The sequence below is a fragment of the Chiloscyllium plagiosum genome, chromosome 33, assembly GCF_004010195.1.
Source record: "Chiloscyllium plagiosum isolate BGI_BamShark_2017 chromosome 33, ASM401019v2, whole genome shotgun sequence".
NCBI classification, from domain to species: domain Eukaryota; kingdom Metazoa; phylum Chordata; class Chondrichthyes; order Orectolobiformes; family Hemiscylliidae; genus Chiloscyllium; species Chiloscyllium plagiosum.
The window spans coordinates 21,825,635-21,843,595 of record NC_057742.1 but is presented as its reverse complement, the minus strand read 5'-3'; the positions used below and the strand labels follow the sequence as shown (position 1 = coordinate 21,843,595).

Sequence of the window (17,961 nt, the reverse complement as noted above, 5' to 3'; positions counted from 1 at the left end):
CCTCCTGCCCCCATCCCTGTCCATCATTGCCCCCACCACCCCATCCCCGTCCAACACTGTCCCCGCCCCTTTTCTGGGGCAGCCGGACTGGGCACCAACAATAAGACTGCTGCTGCTGCTGCTGCTGCTGCCGCTTTTGTGAGGTAGGTCTCCAAATAGCACGCAGACATACACACACACTTTTTATTGCAACTTTTTGACAGGTTCCACCTCTGCCCTGTACAGATCAATGTTGGTCAGATTATCTGGGGAAGCGGGGGTGGGGGGGGGCGGTTAGGGTACACTCCTCTGCAGAACACCAGGGAAAGTGTGGGGAGAGAGAGGGCGGGAGGTCAGTCATTTGGAGACAGTGCCTGTTTAATCACTGTAAACAAATGAGGCGATCACTACTAGAAACATGCCGTTGATGTAATGCTTCTATTGGGATCTCGAGATGTCCTTCGGATAATCCGATTTTTATATAATTGGTATTCGGATAATCGAGGTATTGTAATAATTTATAATATGCTCTCTATATATTTTATATCTGCTGTATACTTATGTTGCATATTTGTAGGCTGAGGCTTATCATTTGTCTTCTCTGAACACCCAGAATGTATCCTGTTGTGATGTCTGAATGATCTTCTGTTTTCACTTTGTGAACTATTATCTTCTCTTCACCATATCATTGTTTCCACAGCTGATGCAAAAACTGAAAGTAAGGAAGACCAATGGCTTGGAGTCACCGTAGCAAGTCAAGGGCCTGGTGGGAAGGTGGTGGTAAGGCAACTTTTTGAATTGTTTTTTTCTGCAGGTAAGCACACGTTGAGCATAAATTTGACGTTAGATGTGGAGCCATGGATTTATGACACACTTTCTGTCTGCATTTTGTCCCAAATTCTGAATTTATCATTGAGGAGAGTTGGTGAGCAGAAGTTGGATTGCACCTGTACAGAGATAAGGAAGTAACTTTGTTTTGTGGGTGCTTCAAGATTGCAGAGTCATGCCTCTTATCCAGACTTGGTCAGCAATCGCATGTTACACAGGAAGACATTATTGGGAGTATTGTTTTTTTCTTGACATTGACAGACAATACTTTTTAATGAGAATAATTTGTGGTATGCAGCTTATAAGCCTGGAATAAGGCGCATATTTGACGAGGAGAAAGTAGGGACTGCAGATGCTGGAGATCAGAGTCGAGGGTGTGGTGCTGGAAAACCTTACCCCGATTCTCCTGCTCCTCGGATGCCACCTGACCTGCTATGCTTTTCCAGCACCACACTCTCGACTCATACCTGACTTCTGAAATTTGATTTATTATTGTCACTTGTACTGAGATATAGTGAAAAGTATTGTTTTTCTCGTGCTAACCAGACAAATCAAACCAGACAGGAGTACATCAGAGTAGTAGAACAGAATGCAGAGTATGGTGTTACGGCTACATAGAGCAATAATTGCTGGCCCAGCCAATGACACCCACATCCCATGACCAATAAGTAAGTTAATGGAATAATCAGTTGGACTAGACAGTGCAGTAGGTTGCCATTTTCAACTTAAGAGCTGCTTTTTAAATCCATCCAAGAATGATGGAATGAATTGCCTTATAATATTCATTATAAAAGTCCAAAGTTGTTAAAGCAAATTTAACTCAGTTCTCAGTCCATGATTATTCATGAAATAGTGTTACTCAAGAGCCAGCACAGATTGACCCAGGTCTTCTGCTCAACTTCAATGAACATCAAAGATTTCTTTGACAATTTTGCAGCTGAAATTTCCATCCCAGCTGATCAGTTAGTGCAGGCAATCATAGAGAAGACTGTCCAGCACAGACGGAGGCAGGACATACCCACTTTTCACAGGTTGTAGCTGATATTCAGTAAGTTTGTAAAGGTTTCCAGTCTTTCAGTAAGTGAGTGGATTAGTGAGTAGGTAAGTCAGTAGTCTGGTTGGTGAGAGGTAATTGGAGGAGCGTAGTTGGATTCAGTTGAGCGGGAGTGAGTGCCAGAAGTGACCTGTCCAGTTACTCTTGCTCATCCTGTGAATTATATTAAGTATTAACGAGCTTACCATTTCCATAGTAAGCATGTAGTTAGGTCCTACATATCCATTTCAGGCATCTGAGACAGCTCAGTGTTGGTTTACCAAGGCTCCAGGCATTGGAACTCAGCTCTTTAGAATTTAAATTTTCCGGGGAAGCTTCCCTGAATGTTTATATGTCAGGATTTTCATTGGGTTTGATGTGTGTCTCCTAACCTGTGACAAAAGCTCTGACAATCTGGATACCGAAACATTTACTGAAGGTTGCTGAAGGTAACCATTGTTACTGAAGTTAAAAATCATACAACACCAGGCTATAGTCCAACAGGTTTAATTGGAAGCACTAGCTTTCGGAGCGCTGCTCCTTCATCAGGTGGTTGATGAAAGAACAGCATTCCGAAAGCTAGTGCTTCCAATTAAACCTGTTGGACTATAATCTGGTGTTGTGTGATTTTTAACTTTGTACAGCCCAGTCCAACACCAGCATCTCCAAATCATGGTTACTGAAGGTGGACATCCCTTTGACACAATATGTAGGGCTGTTCATGTGGGAAATGCAAAAAGCATCTTCGCTGAGATAATCAATGGGATCATTACAAGGAGCTTCACTCTGCAGCCTTCACAGTTTTTATTTCTTGGGCATGCTCGATGCTGGTGAACAATGAAACTGTGTCCTTGCAAGGCTGTTCCTTACTGTAATTGGAACAGAACCTAAATTGCTCTTATGAATTATGTTGATCATTAGATACTGGTCTAATGACCTGCTTAGATGTTTCAAGAAATCTGGAAGGTTATAATCATTGTCTGTTGCATCTGTAAAGATGGAGGATTGTTTGGCTAATTGACAAATATTTTGAGAATGGGCCACTGCTCACTTTTTATGTACATAAATGGAAATACCATTTTCTATTCAGGAGTTGGTCATTGGTTGAGATGAAGTTGCAATAAATTCCTTCTGCAACTTTCAATTATGTTAAGTTTTTCAACACCGTCTGGGAGATCACCATTTCTGCTCTTTGAAAGAGAGCCAAAAGAAGAGGGGAAAGATTTAAAAGGGACCTACGGGTCAGCATTTTCATGCAAAGGATGACGCACGTGTGGAATAAGCTGCCAGAAGAAGTGGTGCAATCTGGTACAATTGCAACATTTAAAAGGCATCTGGATGGGATCTACATAAATAGGAAGGGTTTAAGAAGGATATAGGCCAAATGGTGGCAAATGGGACTACATTAGGATATCTGATCGGCATGGGCGAGTTGGAGTGAAGGATCTGATTCCATGCTATCCAACTCTATATCTCTACGACTGTAATGTTTGTTACCCACTAGACCAGACTTATAGGTTATTGGTTTACTCTGTCATTCAAAAAAACTGCATCTCAGACAATTCAGCACATGCTCAGCAATGCTCTGTGGTGTCAACTTTAATTTCTGTGTTCAAATTCTGGAGACAGCCATGATCTTTATGCCTAAAATTTATGATTAAAATGATTAGTGAAAAAGGTGTTTGGTATGCTTTCCTTTATTGGTCAGAGTATTGAGTACAGGAGTTGGGAGGTCATGTTGCGGGTGTACAGAACATTGGTTAGGCCACTTTTGGAATATTGCATGCAATTCTGGTCTCCTTCCTATCGGAAGGATGTTGTGAAACTTGAAAGAGTTCAGAAAAGATTTACAAGGATGTTGTCATGGATGGAAGATTTGAGCTATCGGGAGAAGTTGAATAGGCTAAGGCTGTTTTCCCTAGAGCATCGGAGGCTGAGGGGTTTATAGAGGTTTATAGATATAGTAAAGAGACAAGGTCTTGTCCCTGGGGGGAGGGGGGGGAGTCCAGAACTAGAGGGCATAGGTTTAGGGTGAAACGGGAAAGCTATAAAAGAGACATAAGGGGCAACCTTTTCACGCAGAGGAAAGTACGTGCATGGAATGAGCCGCCAGAGGAAGTGGTGGAGGCTGGTACAGTTGCAATATTTAAAAGGCATCTGGATGGGTTTATGAATAGGAAAGGTTTGGAGGGATAAGGGCTGGGTGCTGGCAGGTAGGACTAGGTTGGGTTGGGATATCTGGTCGGCATGGACAAGGTGGACCGAAGGATCTGTTTCCGTGCAGTACATCTCGATGACTCTATGACTCTAAAGAAGGTGAGAGTGCTGCCATCCAAGTTACAATTGACCCATACATTGTCAACATTGTTTTAGATTGATTTGGGCAAGTGGCTTGTTACAACAAAACCCAAAAACATATAGTATGAGGGGAGATTTTCATTGGTGAGATATCTGTTTTTAAGAATTGCCTATGTATTTCTCCCCAGGTTTGTGCACATCGTTATGAGAAGAGACAATTGACTCAACAAGATGAGAAGAGAATTTTGTTGGGTCGTTGTTTTATCTTGAGTGACAACATCGCCATCAATCCAAATGATGACTGGGACAATTCTCCAGCACAGTTCTGTGAAAATGTCGGGGATGATCACCAGGGACTGCTTATGTGCCAGAAGGGCATGGCTGCAGGATTCACACATCCCAATCACTATGCGTATTACGGAGCACCAGGTGGCTGGAACTGGCAAGGTCTGGCATTTATAAATCTTTTCTTTCATATTTAGTTTGAAACATTATAGGGGGTCTTAGGCTTGTCGAGGGGAGTAACAAACTATTTCAGCCTGGGTGTGAATACAGTGCAATTGTCTTGTTGATCCTCTTGACTCCAGAAAGAAAGTATGTTTTAGTAATAATGCAGGAAACTATTTACAATTCATGTGCTTTTTTTTGGCTTTTGCGATCATTATGTTGGCTTAGAGAGGAATCATAAAGCCTGCTGGAAATTGTAGTCAGGCTCAATGAACATCATTGAAACATAATCTGCTTTTATAAAAAAGGATCTCCAGAATATCAGGAGATTGCCTTTCTCGTTTGCCCAGAGGAGCTGATTGAGATTGGGTGGTAACTGTTCTTCAGAGGATCAATCCCAAGATCTTGATCATAGAACCCAGTGAAAATGAGGTTTCTGATTCTGTTCACCACTTTTACCCAGTTTATTTTCTTTTGGAAGCGAATTTTGCAATATGGTCCAGTTTCCTTTTTGCTTTCAAGGATTTGTGCCTTCTTTTGATTCTTCAGATCTCGACTGAAGTATTTTCCTGTGGACGTTAATGTAAAATCAGAGTGGCTGATAGCTCTGTTTGGCCCAGGCTTTATTAACCCTCCAAAAGGATCTTTTATATATTACAAGCATTTTAAATATTGCTGTTCTTTTTGATAAATTCATCCGTCCATTTAATTTGCACTAAAATCAACAGTTTATCAAATTTTGGATGCTGCCGGCAAATGTTGGCGATGCACAACATGCGCGTTGGCTTAACCCTAGCAATGTTACTATGAAGTTATTTTGAACACCTCAGACTATCAATATTTGTAGTGTTACACTAAGCCATTGCGTATGTTAGACAATTCAGCATAGTATATAACCCTTTCTTTTCACCTGAAGTTGATCCCAGCTGAAATGTTTATTGTATCTCGTGGTTCCGTTCTGGATTTTATTATTTGAGGTCAGTGCAAACTTATTTTTCTAACTTGTTACAGCATTCCTTTCAATTGAGAAAGCTGTTTCCTCTCCATCCTCTTCTAATTTCCATTGCGCTGCACTACCCTCCTCAGACAAGGTGGGAAGGTAGATAGCTCGCTCCCAAGGCACAGCTAATGCCATTCTGAAAGGATGGTGTTGGTTAAAGGATGCATTTGGCAATGACAAGAGGGGAATTTGCGTTTTTTTGCCAAAATAAGTGGCTCAGCAGCTTTTACATCTGTGAACAGGCTGGCAGATCTGGTTTTACATCTCCCCTGAAGACTGAGCCTGCAACAGCTCAGCACTAAACTGACAGCTTAGATTATGCACCAAAATCCTAGAATGATGCTTAAACCCACAAGCTCAAATGAGTGCTACCTCTAAACCAAATTAACAGTTGTCACATTCTGGAATATATGGCAGGATAACAAGCCATTATGCTTCGAGATAGACTGAGCTCAGCTTTTCCAATTTGATGTTGTTATCCACGTAATCCTTTTTGTGAAACATATGAAACATCCAAACTAATGAAGGTATCAATATAATTGAAGGACAATATTACCCTTACATGTAACAGTTGTAACTTCAATAATACATTTTATTTAGTAAAGCCATTTACTAGAACATAATTTTAATTACACTTAAATTTGATTCTGTACTTCAGTGTGTGTTGTTATAAGAAATGATGGATCATTGTCGTTTCTTTTTCAGGAACTGTCCAAGTCTCACAAAAGAATATGACATTTCTTGAACACGATATACTGTCTGATGGCCCTTACATACTTAAAGACGCAGGAAAGGCTCACAGCTACATGGGTATTACTTAGTTTCCACAAGTCTTTTTTCATTTTCTTCCTTGAGCTGCTGGAGACAATGACTCATACAGGACTGTTGTACAGCAGGCAGCTGTAACCATTACCATTATATACACTGGATGTTCCCCATGTCTTTCCGTACAGTTCAGCTTGGATAGGATAAATGAAACACATAGGGGAACAGATTGGTGTTTAGTATTGCTGCCTCAATCCGGATTCGATTCAATCCTTGGCGACTCTCTGTGTGGAGTTTCCATATTCTCCTTGTGTCTCCTTCCACAATCCAATGGTTAGGTGGGCTGGCCATGCTGAAATAGTCCACAGTGGTCAGAAATGTGTAGGCTCAGATTGGCCATGGTTAATGAGAGTTTACAGGGATAGGGTGGGGTAGGGTCTGGATCCAGTTGGAATGCTCCTCAGAGAGTTGGTGCAGGCTCAATGGGCCAAATGGCCTCTTTCTGCAGGGATTCTATGATAGATCTATTCTGTCATTATCCGTTTACATGTTTTCTCCAGTATGACTCACTGAAGAGTGATCTGGAGTTGGGACAAATGCTATTTTTTATATCAATGTACCTGATGTTGAAGGGTGGCAGAAAAACATAATTTATTAAATTATCCTATCTTCGCTATATACCCACTTGATTGAAATCAAATTAATTGCAGCCTCACCTTTTCTTCTCAGTGGTTCAACATAATAACGTGTTCCTCAATTTTTTGGTTCTCCTCCAATCAGCAGGTCTTCGTGCACATGGAATCAGCTAACGAATGATTCTCAATTTGTCCCCATAGTGTCATAGAGTCATACAGCATGGAAACAGAGTCTTCAGTCCAACCAATCCATGCTGAACATAATCCCAAACTTAACTAGTCTCACCTACCTGCTCCTGGTCTATATCCCTCCAAACCTTTCTTATTTATGTATCCATCCAAATGTCTTTTAAACGTTGTAATTGTCCCCACTTCCACCACTTTCTCAGGAAGTTCATTCCACACACAAACCACCCTCTGTGGAAAATATTTGCCCCCTCGTGTCTTTTTAAAATCTCTGTCACCTTAAAAATGTGCCCCCCCCAGTTTTCAAATCCCCTGTCTTCGGGAAAAGGCATCTATCATTTACCCTAACTATGCCCCTCATGATTTTATAAGCTTCTACAAGATCACCTCTCAGCCTCCTATGTTCCAGTCAAAAAAATCCCAGCTTATCCAGTTTTTGTTCTATAACTCAAGACTTCCCTACCCAGCAACATCCTGGTAAATCTCTTCTGAACTCTCTCCCACTTAATAATAGCCTTCGTATAACTGGGCAAACAGAACTGGACACAGTACTCCAGAAGAAGCCTCACCAGTGTCCTGTACAACCTCAACATGATTTGCTAACTCCTATACTCAAAGGACTGAGCAGTGAAGGCAAGCGTGCTAAACGACCCTTTTAACATTTACTCTGCTCCACGTTGTAAGTGTCTGCAAAGGGTGTTATGGCCTTCTAAATAAAAAGAAATGAACTGGGGCATAAGACACCTCATTTTAATTGTTCATTTTGGGAGCTGAGAAGAGACCATTGACTTCAGACCTTCTGATTTCCCTTTTGAGTGCTGGGAGAATCAGTGGTCCTGTTTGAGTCAGTAGGTTTCCCAGTGGCTCTCAGTCAAATCCCAAGGTGGAGGGTTCCAGCTGCTCTGTGAAAGAGACAAATGGAAAGAGGAAATCCCATTAAGACAGAGAGACAGGTTGTGGCATCCTAAAATTTCACATCCTAATTTGTCCTCGATTAGAAGAAAATGTGGAACAGAAAGCAACTTGTTTGGGTTTTAACTTGATGGAGAACCTCAACATATATTATATTCATGGTTGTTGGTCTGTTGTTAGAATCTATTTATTTGTAATAAATAGTAGTGTTGTTAAGTGCAGAAACATGGTCCATGTTTTATATTAACTTGGATCTTGCTGACAAGTAAATTGGGCAATTTGCAGACTTTGATTAAAAAAAAGTTAACTGCTGTGATGACTGGAAAATAGCAAGGCTTGATGTCCAGTGAGGCATGTTCACATTGGATTTCATATGCTGTGGCATTTATGACAGTTGTGATTTCAGTCTTCATCCATTACTGTTTCTGAATTATTTGCTTCAACATTTGTTTTGTCTAGTTTTCTTCCCCATTTTCTGGATAATTTATTCACTTCCGACACTCTGTTAAATGTATCACCTCCTTAGCAGGTGCCCTCCCAACCTAAGGAAAGAAAATGCATTTCAAATGTAGACCTTCGATAAGAAGCAGTGGTTGACTAGTCAATCATTGGAGCATCACAAACAAGCTCACCCTCGCTCTGTAGACAAACATGGTGTTCAGAAGGGACTGGTGGAATGCAATAAGAATGAGACCTCCTGGTTGCTGATGTAGCCCTTCTTTATTTAAATGAATTGAAACTAGTTGCAGTGCCCAAGCTGAAGTTATTACAGTTTGTCCCTTGAATTTGTAATTTTTTTTACAATCTAGCTACTGAGCCATGTAGAGCCTACTCAATAATCTCACTGCTAATCTTGAGTTTATCTTTCCATAGGATATTCACTTACTGCTGGAAAGAGAGTCACACATCCCACAAAGTTCAGCTATGTGGCAGGTGGCCCCCGTCATAATCACACAGGGGCGGTGTTTGTTCTTAAACAGAGCACAGACGACGAATTAGCTATCGAGCACGCGATAATGGGAAGTCAAACAGGGTCTTATTTTGGGAGTTCAGTCGCTATTGCTGATCTTGATAATGATAGGTAAGTAAAGTGGAACTTGCAAACTTGCTGTGTGCATCATTGAGCTTTGTTACTATTATGATTTGAATGGTGTAGACTGCCTTTCCCAATTGGGGAACTTGGGTTCTTGAAGTAGGTAGAAAAAGACCCAAACCGATTATCCACTTGGAATAGTGTTGTAAGAGGATCTCTTGTCATGCTGGCTTTCCCGATCCAATTCTTCAGTGGTTGTTTGAATTTCCATTGGGTTCAAACTAAACTAGACCACTGAGACGTATGAATTCAGTGACCTAAATCTCAAGTTTTTAAATGGCAGCAGCTGCCCCTTTATTATAATTAGCTACAAAAGCATAGTGTTTAAAAATGGCTTTTATTTGAAAGTAATTTGTACGGAAGAATTTCAGAATAATTGTCAGTTTGTGTGAACAGAGAAGTGAGCTGCACATATCTGTTCTCATTCTGGAGGGTTTAAGGTTTTTAGTTTGGGGAAATGTGGGATTAAGAGGCAAAACCACTAAAGTGACTAGTGTCCTAAATTGGAAAACATGGAAGAATGAGGCAATCTTTTAACTGCAGTCTTCAAAATAGCTATGGAATGGTGGGTATGCAACTTCAGGGGACAGCTTTATGATCTGAAACTTGAAATTGAGACATGGATACCCTGCAATCTAATTATTTAGTTAATCTGCATTCTGTTTAATCTTGCTAAAATATTAATCTTGTACAACAAATTTAATGCAGAAAATAGCTTTGTCCTTGTTGCCAGTGGTTAAAAGAGCATCTGTCAGTGGCCAGCATATTGGTGGGCAAGACACAGCAGCCTCATTTGAAAATATCTACCTTCTTTGCATTTGCGCATATATTTTTCATCAACCTATTCTGATGTGTTATGACACATCTCGGGCAAGTGCATCTTGAATCCTGACATTCTAGCCCAGAGATAGTGGAGCTACCACTGTGCCACAAGACTCTCATTACGTTTGTACATTGGACCTAACTAAAGACAATTTAGCTGTGGACTCAGGAATCATCCTGTGCAGCAGCTGATCAAAGCCACTGTTACTTAAATAGGATGCTTGAACAAATGTCCCTTTAGGATTTGGAGTGCTAGAACCTCCTGACCTAAGAATGTTGTTGCAATATGTCAGTAGTGTTTTGATTATTACACTCACCTCCCACACTAAATATCCTCAGTTTGAAATTAGGCAGAAACACTATGAACCAGCCTAGTCTGAGTTGACAGCTGTAGTATATGTGCAGTGTTTTGTGGTGCAGAGTTCATGTCCCTACCTCTTGTCCAGAAGGTCCAGATTCAAGTCCCATTTGCCCCAGTGTACTGTCACAGCATGTCTGAATGAGTTGATTTAAAACTAATTCTTGTTTTCTCAGTCTTTTGTAGCAAGGGAGCAATATATAAAAAAAACTTTAGATTTCAAAATTCCTAATAATTTGAAAGCATTGTCAGCATTTTTACAGAACAGCCTGTTTAATCTTGAGCTATTTTGCGATTTTACCTATGTTTGAGTGAGGTTCTTGTGAGACAGATGTATTGAAGTTTATTTATAACAACAATTCTTTACAAGGCTATAATGTCACAGACTTATGCAGATAATATGGGTTCTCTGTTTACCGATGATACTGTACATTGAAGACACTTAATTGACTGACTACACTGACTTGAGAGAGAGTGACTGAAGACAAGGCAAGTAGCTTTATACCAAAAAGTCACATGTCATGACGTTATATAACTTTTAAAGATGCAGCTGATCTGGATCTATGCCAGAATTCGATGCCTCCCTTTTCTCCACAGAATAGGAACCTTTTTCTGGATGAATATGTAGAGTGATGCAGATATTGGGCTCAGCCTTGAAGTTTTTTGACTAAGTGTCAGTTGCCATGAGTTTTTTTTGCAGAGCTTTCCATCACAAAGCCTGTGCGATTTCTCATCACATCTAAGCAAACTCTTCTTTGTAACTACTTCCCCCTCACTGTGGCATCCCTTTCGCTTCATCTTGCCACATACGATTCCTGGACCAACTCCTTGCTCAGTGAATAGCCATTGAAAGACCATGATCTCTGGTGTCAGCACCATCTTTACAAGACTGCTATGCAGCCAGACAAGAGCTGCCAGTCTAGTATTGCCCCTTACTGGCAATGTAATGGCATAGCAGACACAAAGCCATGGTACACATAACACATAGCTGACACTCCTTTGCACATGCAACCCCATGTTACCCTTATGGTAGTTGCTGTTTAACTACCAGGCCATACCCATCCTTAGCTACACCCTGTCCAAACATCCTTTAAGTCAGCATTACCTTGACAGACATCTGCTGTAGACCTGCATCATGTCATTGTCTAATACAGGGACATCATTTATAGACAAGTAACTGGACAAAACTAAACATGAGCTTTTATACACAGTCAGAACATTTGAGGATAAATGAAACAAGTAGAGGCTGGAGTTTGCCCCATAATGAAAATCAAATGCTGGCATCATGACCAGCATTCATCACGAATGAATAATGACTGCTTGACAGTGATGGATGATTTTCTGCACCCAGCAGAAACAAGTGTCAATGAGCACTTGTCTGGCATGTAGCAGATCTAAATGCAGACCTTCCCCATCATAAAGTCAGAAGTGGGGATGTTTGCCGATGATTGTACAATGCTCAGCACTATTCATGACTCCTCAGATACTGAAACAGCCCATGTTCAAATGCAACAAAATCTGGAGAAAATCCAGGCTTCGTCTGATCAGTAACATGCGCGGCACACAAACACCAAGCTATGCCCATTACCAAGAAGAGACAATCTAACTACCATCCTTTGACATTCAGTGATGTTACCATCACTGAATCCCCCACTGTCAATATCCTTAGGGTTACCATTGACCAGAAATTCAACTGTACTTGCCAAATAAACACAGTAGTTACAAGAGTGTGTCAGAGACTTGGAATAATGTAGCGAGTAATTCACCTCCCGACTGTACACCATCTACAAGGCTCAAGTCAGGAGGCAGATGGAATACTCCCCACTTGCTTGGATGAGTAAAGCTCCAATAACACTCAAGAAGCTTGACACCATCCAGAACAAAGCAGCCCACTTGACTGGCACCACATCCACAAGCATCCAGTCCCTCCACTACCGACACTCAGTAGCAGCAGTGTGTACTATCTACGAAATGCACTGCAGAAATCCACCAAAGATCCTTAGACAGCATCTTCCAAACCCATGACCACTTCCATCTAGAAGCACAAGAACAGCAAATATAAGGGAACACCACCCCCTTCAAGTTCCCCTCCAAGTCACTCATCATCCTAACTTGGAACTATATCATCGTTGCTTTACTATCACCGAGTCAAAATCCTGAAATTCCCCCTAAAGACATTGCGGGTCAACCCACAGCACATGGACTGCAGCGGTTCAAGAAAACAGCTCATCACCACTTTCTCAAGGGCAACTAGGAGCAGGCAATAAATGCTGGCCAGCCAGCAATGTCTGCATCCCATGAATGAATAATAAGAGCAGCTTGTGAAATTACGATTTGTTTGCATTTGAAGAATGCCGTCATGGAGAGTAGCTCAGGGAATGGTTGGATGTGTTGAGGCCACCTGCCTATGACCATCTTGAACTGTTCCAAGTGATCATCATGTGACATAGCTTGCTGAAGCTGCTCAGCTCAGCTATGACCAAAAACTGTGAGATTGATGTTGGGGTTCCTGAATAATTGGCTGAGCAAATAATGGATTTGTCCCCTTGTAGGTGATTATATGTAAATCTGTGCAGGCCACTACACCAATAATACGTGGTCTATCTGCATCAATGATGTAAAGGTTCCGGGTGTTTATCCTCAGGTTCCATAATAATATTTAAGATGGAAAATGCCAAAGCAAGTGATAGCTGACTTCTTGTAAGCAGTTAGTTTAACTGTACCATACAGTAACAATTTCCTGAGTACATCTTATGTAAGATGCGTAAAGGAATGATATTTGCACAGATACATAGTGCATGTTCATTCCTTTGAGAATAGATCACTAGGAAGAAGGTAAAAGCTGCAGCTTTTCTGAAGCCATTCTTGAGATGTGTAAGGTTTTCCACATAAAGTGTCTGACTGGGTCAGCTGTAATATTGCAGTTACTTCTTGGACTTTACTGACCTGCTTGCATGTTGTGGACGGAATTTTAGAAACTTTTATTTGGCATTATTCCTTTATTAGCTCTTCCTCACATGTTGGATTTCTCTAGGTTATTGCCTAAAATGTGCAAGAAATCCTTGTAGAATAAAGCTTGCACCTGTCACAAAATACTCAGCACTGTCTTGGTGAGGGAGACAAGCCACACCTCATACAAACTTTTTTATGTAGCACTATCCCAATTGATGGATACAACATTTGATTCAGATTCAAGCACTTGCAAATGCTGCTGGCCTGCTACAATTGCTTTGAACTTGCATCCTTCTAGCTGTACACTAAAGATGTATTTTTTGCGTTTGTTTAGAAGAGCTGTCAGAAGAAGTAGTGGAGGCTGGAATGATTACAAATGCATCTGGATGGGTGCATGACTAGGAAAGGTTTAGAGGGATGTGGGCCAAATGCTGGCAAATGGGACTGGATGAGGATATCTGGTCAGCATGGACAAGTTAGACTGACAGGTGTTTCAGTACTGTACAACTCTGGCTCTATGACTCTAAGTGTCTTTCAGAGAACAATAATGGATGTGGATGCAATGACCAGTTCCATGAAACATTTAGCTAGTTAGCTGCAGGGAAATCATTTCTGTGCATTGCACTGGTGCCTACTTACAAATTGATCAATTATTTCCCTGGGCTTTTATCAGTATGATATGCATGTAGGCCTGTGTATCATGAAATTTACTTGAACATTGAATTGATCTTCTAAACTCTATCCAATAGACTGTCAAACAGGGGCTAGTTCTCATGTGAAGTTGATTTATTTGTCAGGACAGAACTATTGTGCAACTCAGCATGCAGGTTTCACGTGTGCTCCATTGCTTCCTGCCAATGTACAGACACCCAGCTAGGAGTATTCTATTCTTTTTTATTCACCCTTGGGATATATGCATCCCTGGCAAGCCTAGCATTTGTCCCCCATCAATAATTCCCTTTAGAACAGTTAAGAGTCAAATACATTGCTGTGGATCTAGAGTCACATATAGATTAGATCAGATAAGGATGGCCCTAAAGGACATTAGTAAACTAGATGGGTCTTTATAACAAAACGACAGTAGTTTTATGGTCATCCTTACTGGGACAAATCTTCAATTTTAAAACAAAATCAGATTTTAATTTGAATTACATAAGCTGCTGTTGTGGGATTTGCATCCAAGTCATCAGTCTGGGCCCCTGGATTACTGGGTGAGTGTCTAAACATCACCAGAAGCATGCAAATAATATGGAGGACAGAAGCTTTGAGCTGCTGTGTTTTAACAAGTGCACAAAGCCAAAATGATGTCCATTGATGAATATTTTGTCTAGCATGTCTGCAGAAAGGAGTTGCAACATTTTATTGACACAAGACGTAGGGCAGGCATAACAATTAATAAATAATGCTTTCTTCAGATCTGATAAATTGTTCTCCACAACATCGACAAGGACATTTCAGTTGATATTCGGTGCAATTGCAGTGCAAACCGGGTCGCTGTTAAGGTTAATAGACTCGACTCTCCAGCCTTTGTGCTCCACTGTCTGTTTATTGTGTCTACTTCAGTCTCATAAACATGTTCAGTCACGTTTGATTTATATTTTGGTTGTTGGTTTTCTCTTTAAGTGGCTTGCTTTTCTCACAACTTCATAAATTACTTTTATGACCAGACTGCAACAAAATGGAAAAAGAAATATTTTATTGATGAGCTTAAGATGGACAGTAGAACCTCAAAGCATGAGACCCACAACATTTACTATCTTGTCTACTATCTGATAGAGGGTGTCTTCTCAGTAAATGGAATGTAATGAGAGCTGGATTTTCTTCGAGAACAGTATCAGATGGCGCATAACAATTGATAATCCAATTAATGATTGTACCTTTCAGAAAGTTTTGACAATTCTTCTATCCCCCATCATGTAGTGCAGGTTAAATAAGCATGTAATTTTCTCCTGTAATGAAATATTGAAGAATTAAATCTGATTGTACTTTATTTTCTTATCCGAATAACAAACTATAATGTTTGTGCCAGGCTAGCCAGAAGTTGCATAGGTCTAATTACTTTATAGGCATGTATTTTTAATGAAGTGATTTGTTTTGTTTTCCCAAATAGTTGGAAAGACATAATTGTCGGAGCTCCTCACTACTTTGATCAGAAGAAGGAGATCAGTGGGGCTGTGTATATTTACATGAATGAGGCAGGACAGTTCTCAGAGGAACCCAACCTGGTAATAAATGGCTCAAAGGATTCCATGTTCGGTTATGCCATCAACACTATTGGAGACATTAATCAAGATGGATTTCAAGGTGAGATAATTCATGAACTACTTAAAATGAAATACTTCAACTGTTATCTTTATACTGCATCTGTCTTTGGAATTCAATCGGAAATTCAGGGGGACCAAACTATCCGGGCTAAGTTCAGAAACCTTGATCCTCTCAGTGAGAATGCCAATCATGTGGCCAAATTTCCAGGAGTTGGAAAGGAGAGAAAGCCTTATTCCTACCTGAGCACTAGGAGGCAAGACACATATCAGTTCAGCCAAGATTTCTTCACATTTACTGTGACTGTAAATTCCAGTGGAGTAGGGAAAGTGATATTTCCTGTCCTCCCCTGTGTCAAGGGGGGTTTGTGCATTACACAGGGAATAGTGTTCAGTAGTAAAGTCTTCATGTAACTAAACTTTCCAACAAGGCTCATTTGCTTCAATGGGAACAGAGGATTCTTGGAGAATTTTCTTTGACACCTCACCAGATGGCTGTTCAAAACAAACAATGTAATCAATCCCAGAGCCTTAGTTTAAGGCTAAGATGGATAAGGGTTCTATGCACTAATACCAAGATAGTGAACTTTGAAAACGGTTAAGCTTTGAGATGTTCTGACAAGCCATCACATACAATGAATAACTGTTGAAGGGCATTAACTTTTCATGTATAGACAGTTGGTGCACACATTCTAGATCATATCCCGTAGAAACGAATGAGAATTATTGGCTTTGTTTTTGTCAGTGTTGTAGGTTGGTCTTTTGGCCAATGTTCTTTCTTTGGAGAATTCTGTTCTTGCTCCATGCTATGTTGATATCACCAGAGTGACCTAAATGCTTAGATTGAGCCTTAGTTTGAAATTGCTGCCAAAGGATGGCATGTCAGAGTTCCTCAACACAGCTTTGGAGTATCAGTGTAATGCAACTGGAGTATCAGTGTAATGCAACTGGAGTATCAGTGTAATGCCACTGGAGTATCAGTGTAATGCCATTGGAGTATCAGTGTAGTGCCATTGGAGTATCAGTGTAATGCCATTGGAGTATCAGTGTAATGCCACTAGAGTATCAGTGTAAATGCCATTGGAGTATCAGTGTAATGCCACTGGAGTATTAGTGTAATGCCATTGCATAATTTGTTTAAAAGCCATGTGGTATTTCCTTATTTTTGTCATCCTCAGTACTTCTGGTGGGAAATGCAACATTCACATCTGCTGTGAACATAGAATATTGTTCAGGCAATGCAGGTTAAGCTCACCCGCTCATCTGCAAATACATGCCTAGTGGTTCAAGGTGTGTGTTTTCCTATTGTTTGTTCTTTATATATCTTGTGCAGTGTTATCTTTTTTGGAAGTGTACATTGAATGTATTTAGGAATGATGACTCCATCTGGTGGCTATTGAGTGCTGTCATACATGGCTCTGTTGTAATCCTGTTGGTAAGGGACTGGAGTCTTCACCATTGCGTAGCATTTGCCTGACTATTTGATATGTAACTTTCCACTTAATTGTACTAATCAGTCTATCAAATTGGCAGGGTGCAGTCAGAGACGTTACTGACCCATTACTGCACTGTGCTGCAGTTGCTGTTCATATGAGAGCCTCCAGTTTGAGCGAGGGAGAATAGTCTCCTACAGATTGAGCAGGGGATGAGAGGGTTAGTAGCATATGATGGAACAGGAATGATTTGGGGCAGAATGATCTCTGGCAGACTGGGTGTGCAGAAGAGGTGTACTCAGTATTTTCTTTCTCCCTCCAGACTATTCAGCTGCTTGCTTTAGGCCATTGGTTCTTCTTGGAAATATTTCCTTTGTAAAAGTGAATTGTTAATCCAATGATTTGGAATAAAAGTCATCATTTTGCTCATATGATGCCCAATTTCACCACTTGTGATCCCATCAAGCAAACCTCTCCTCTGGCGGCAAGATCATTTGCTCCACGTGGGAAAATAAGTAGTTCACAGGGCTCCTTACAGCCTGTACTCTCGTGTCTCGGTCTCTGCACCCTAGCACCACAAAACCTTTAAGATTTCCACTGCTCTGAAGAATCTAATGCACTTGAGTTACATATCTCTCTTAGTTTTCTGCATACTCTTGCAGGAATATCTCAGCAATACCCTCGTCATTAACTTTTTTTAACATTGCTTATTTCAGCCAAATACTGTGTATTTACTGTGTATAATGTAAGAAAAGGTATATCAGAGTTTGAAATAGAAGATATAGTTTGGTATGTGAGTTTAAAACTGCGGTAGGAATCACAAATTTAATCTTGCCTTTGCTGATTTCTGCACAGGGCTTCATGTTAAGCCACAGCATGTTGAACTCGAGTCAAACTTCCACCAGAGCAGAGTGTAGAAGTGACTTACAACCACAGCATAGCAAATATAGATATCTATT

At 40.6% G+C, this 17,961-nt stretch overlaps 1 protein-coding gene and 1 long non-coding RNA gene across 4 annotated transcripts in view; one reads left to right on the top strand and one right to left on the bottom strand.

The window, feature by feature from the left end:
• LOC122539933 (integrin alpha-3-like) overlaps positions 1–17,961 on the top strand; it is a 163,972-nt gene that overhangs the window by 85,178 nt on the left and 60,833 nt on the right. For both annotated transcript variants that reach the window (XM_043675133.1, XM_043675134.1), the window contains exons 3-7: positions 680–759; positions 4,327–4,585; positions 6,291–6,395; positions 8,957–9,164; positions 15,419–15,612. In XM_043675133.1, coding sequence (XP_043531068.1) covers positions 680–759; positions 4,327–4,585; positions 6,291–6,395; positions 8,957–9,164; positions 15,419–15,612 — 846 coding nt within the window. The remainder of the gene's footprint in view (positions 1–679; positions 760–4,326; positions 4,586–6,290; positions 6,396–8,956; positions 9,165–15,418; positions 15,613–17,961) is intronic.
• LOC122539936 overlaps positions 14,693–17,961 on the bottom strand; it is a 76,876-nt gene continuing 73,607 nt past the window's right edge. For both annotated transcript variants that reach the window (XR_006309210.1, XR_006309211.1), the window contains exons 6-7: positions 15,186–15,257; positions 14,693–14,976 (exon numbers count right to left, since the gene is read on the bottom strand). This is a non-coding gene — a long non-coding RNA (uncharacterized LOC122539936). The remainder of the gene's footprint in view (positions 14,977–15,185; positions 15,258–17,961) is intronic.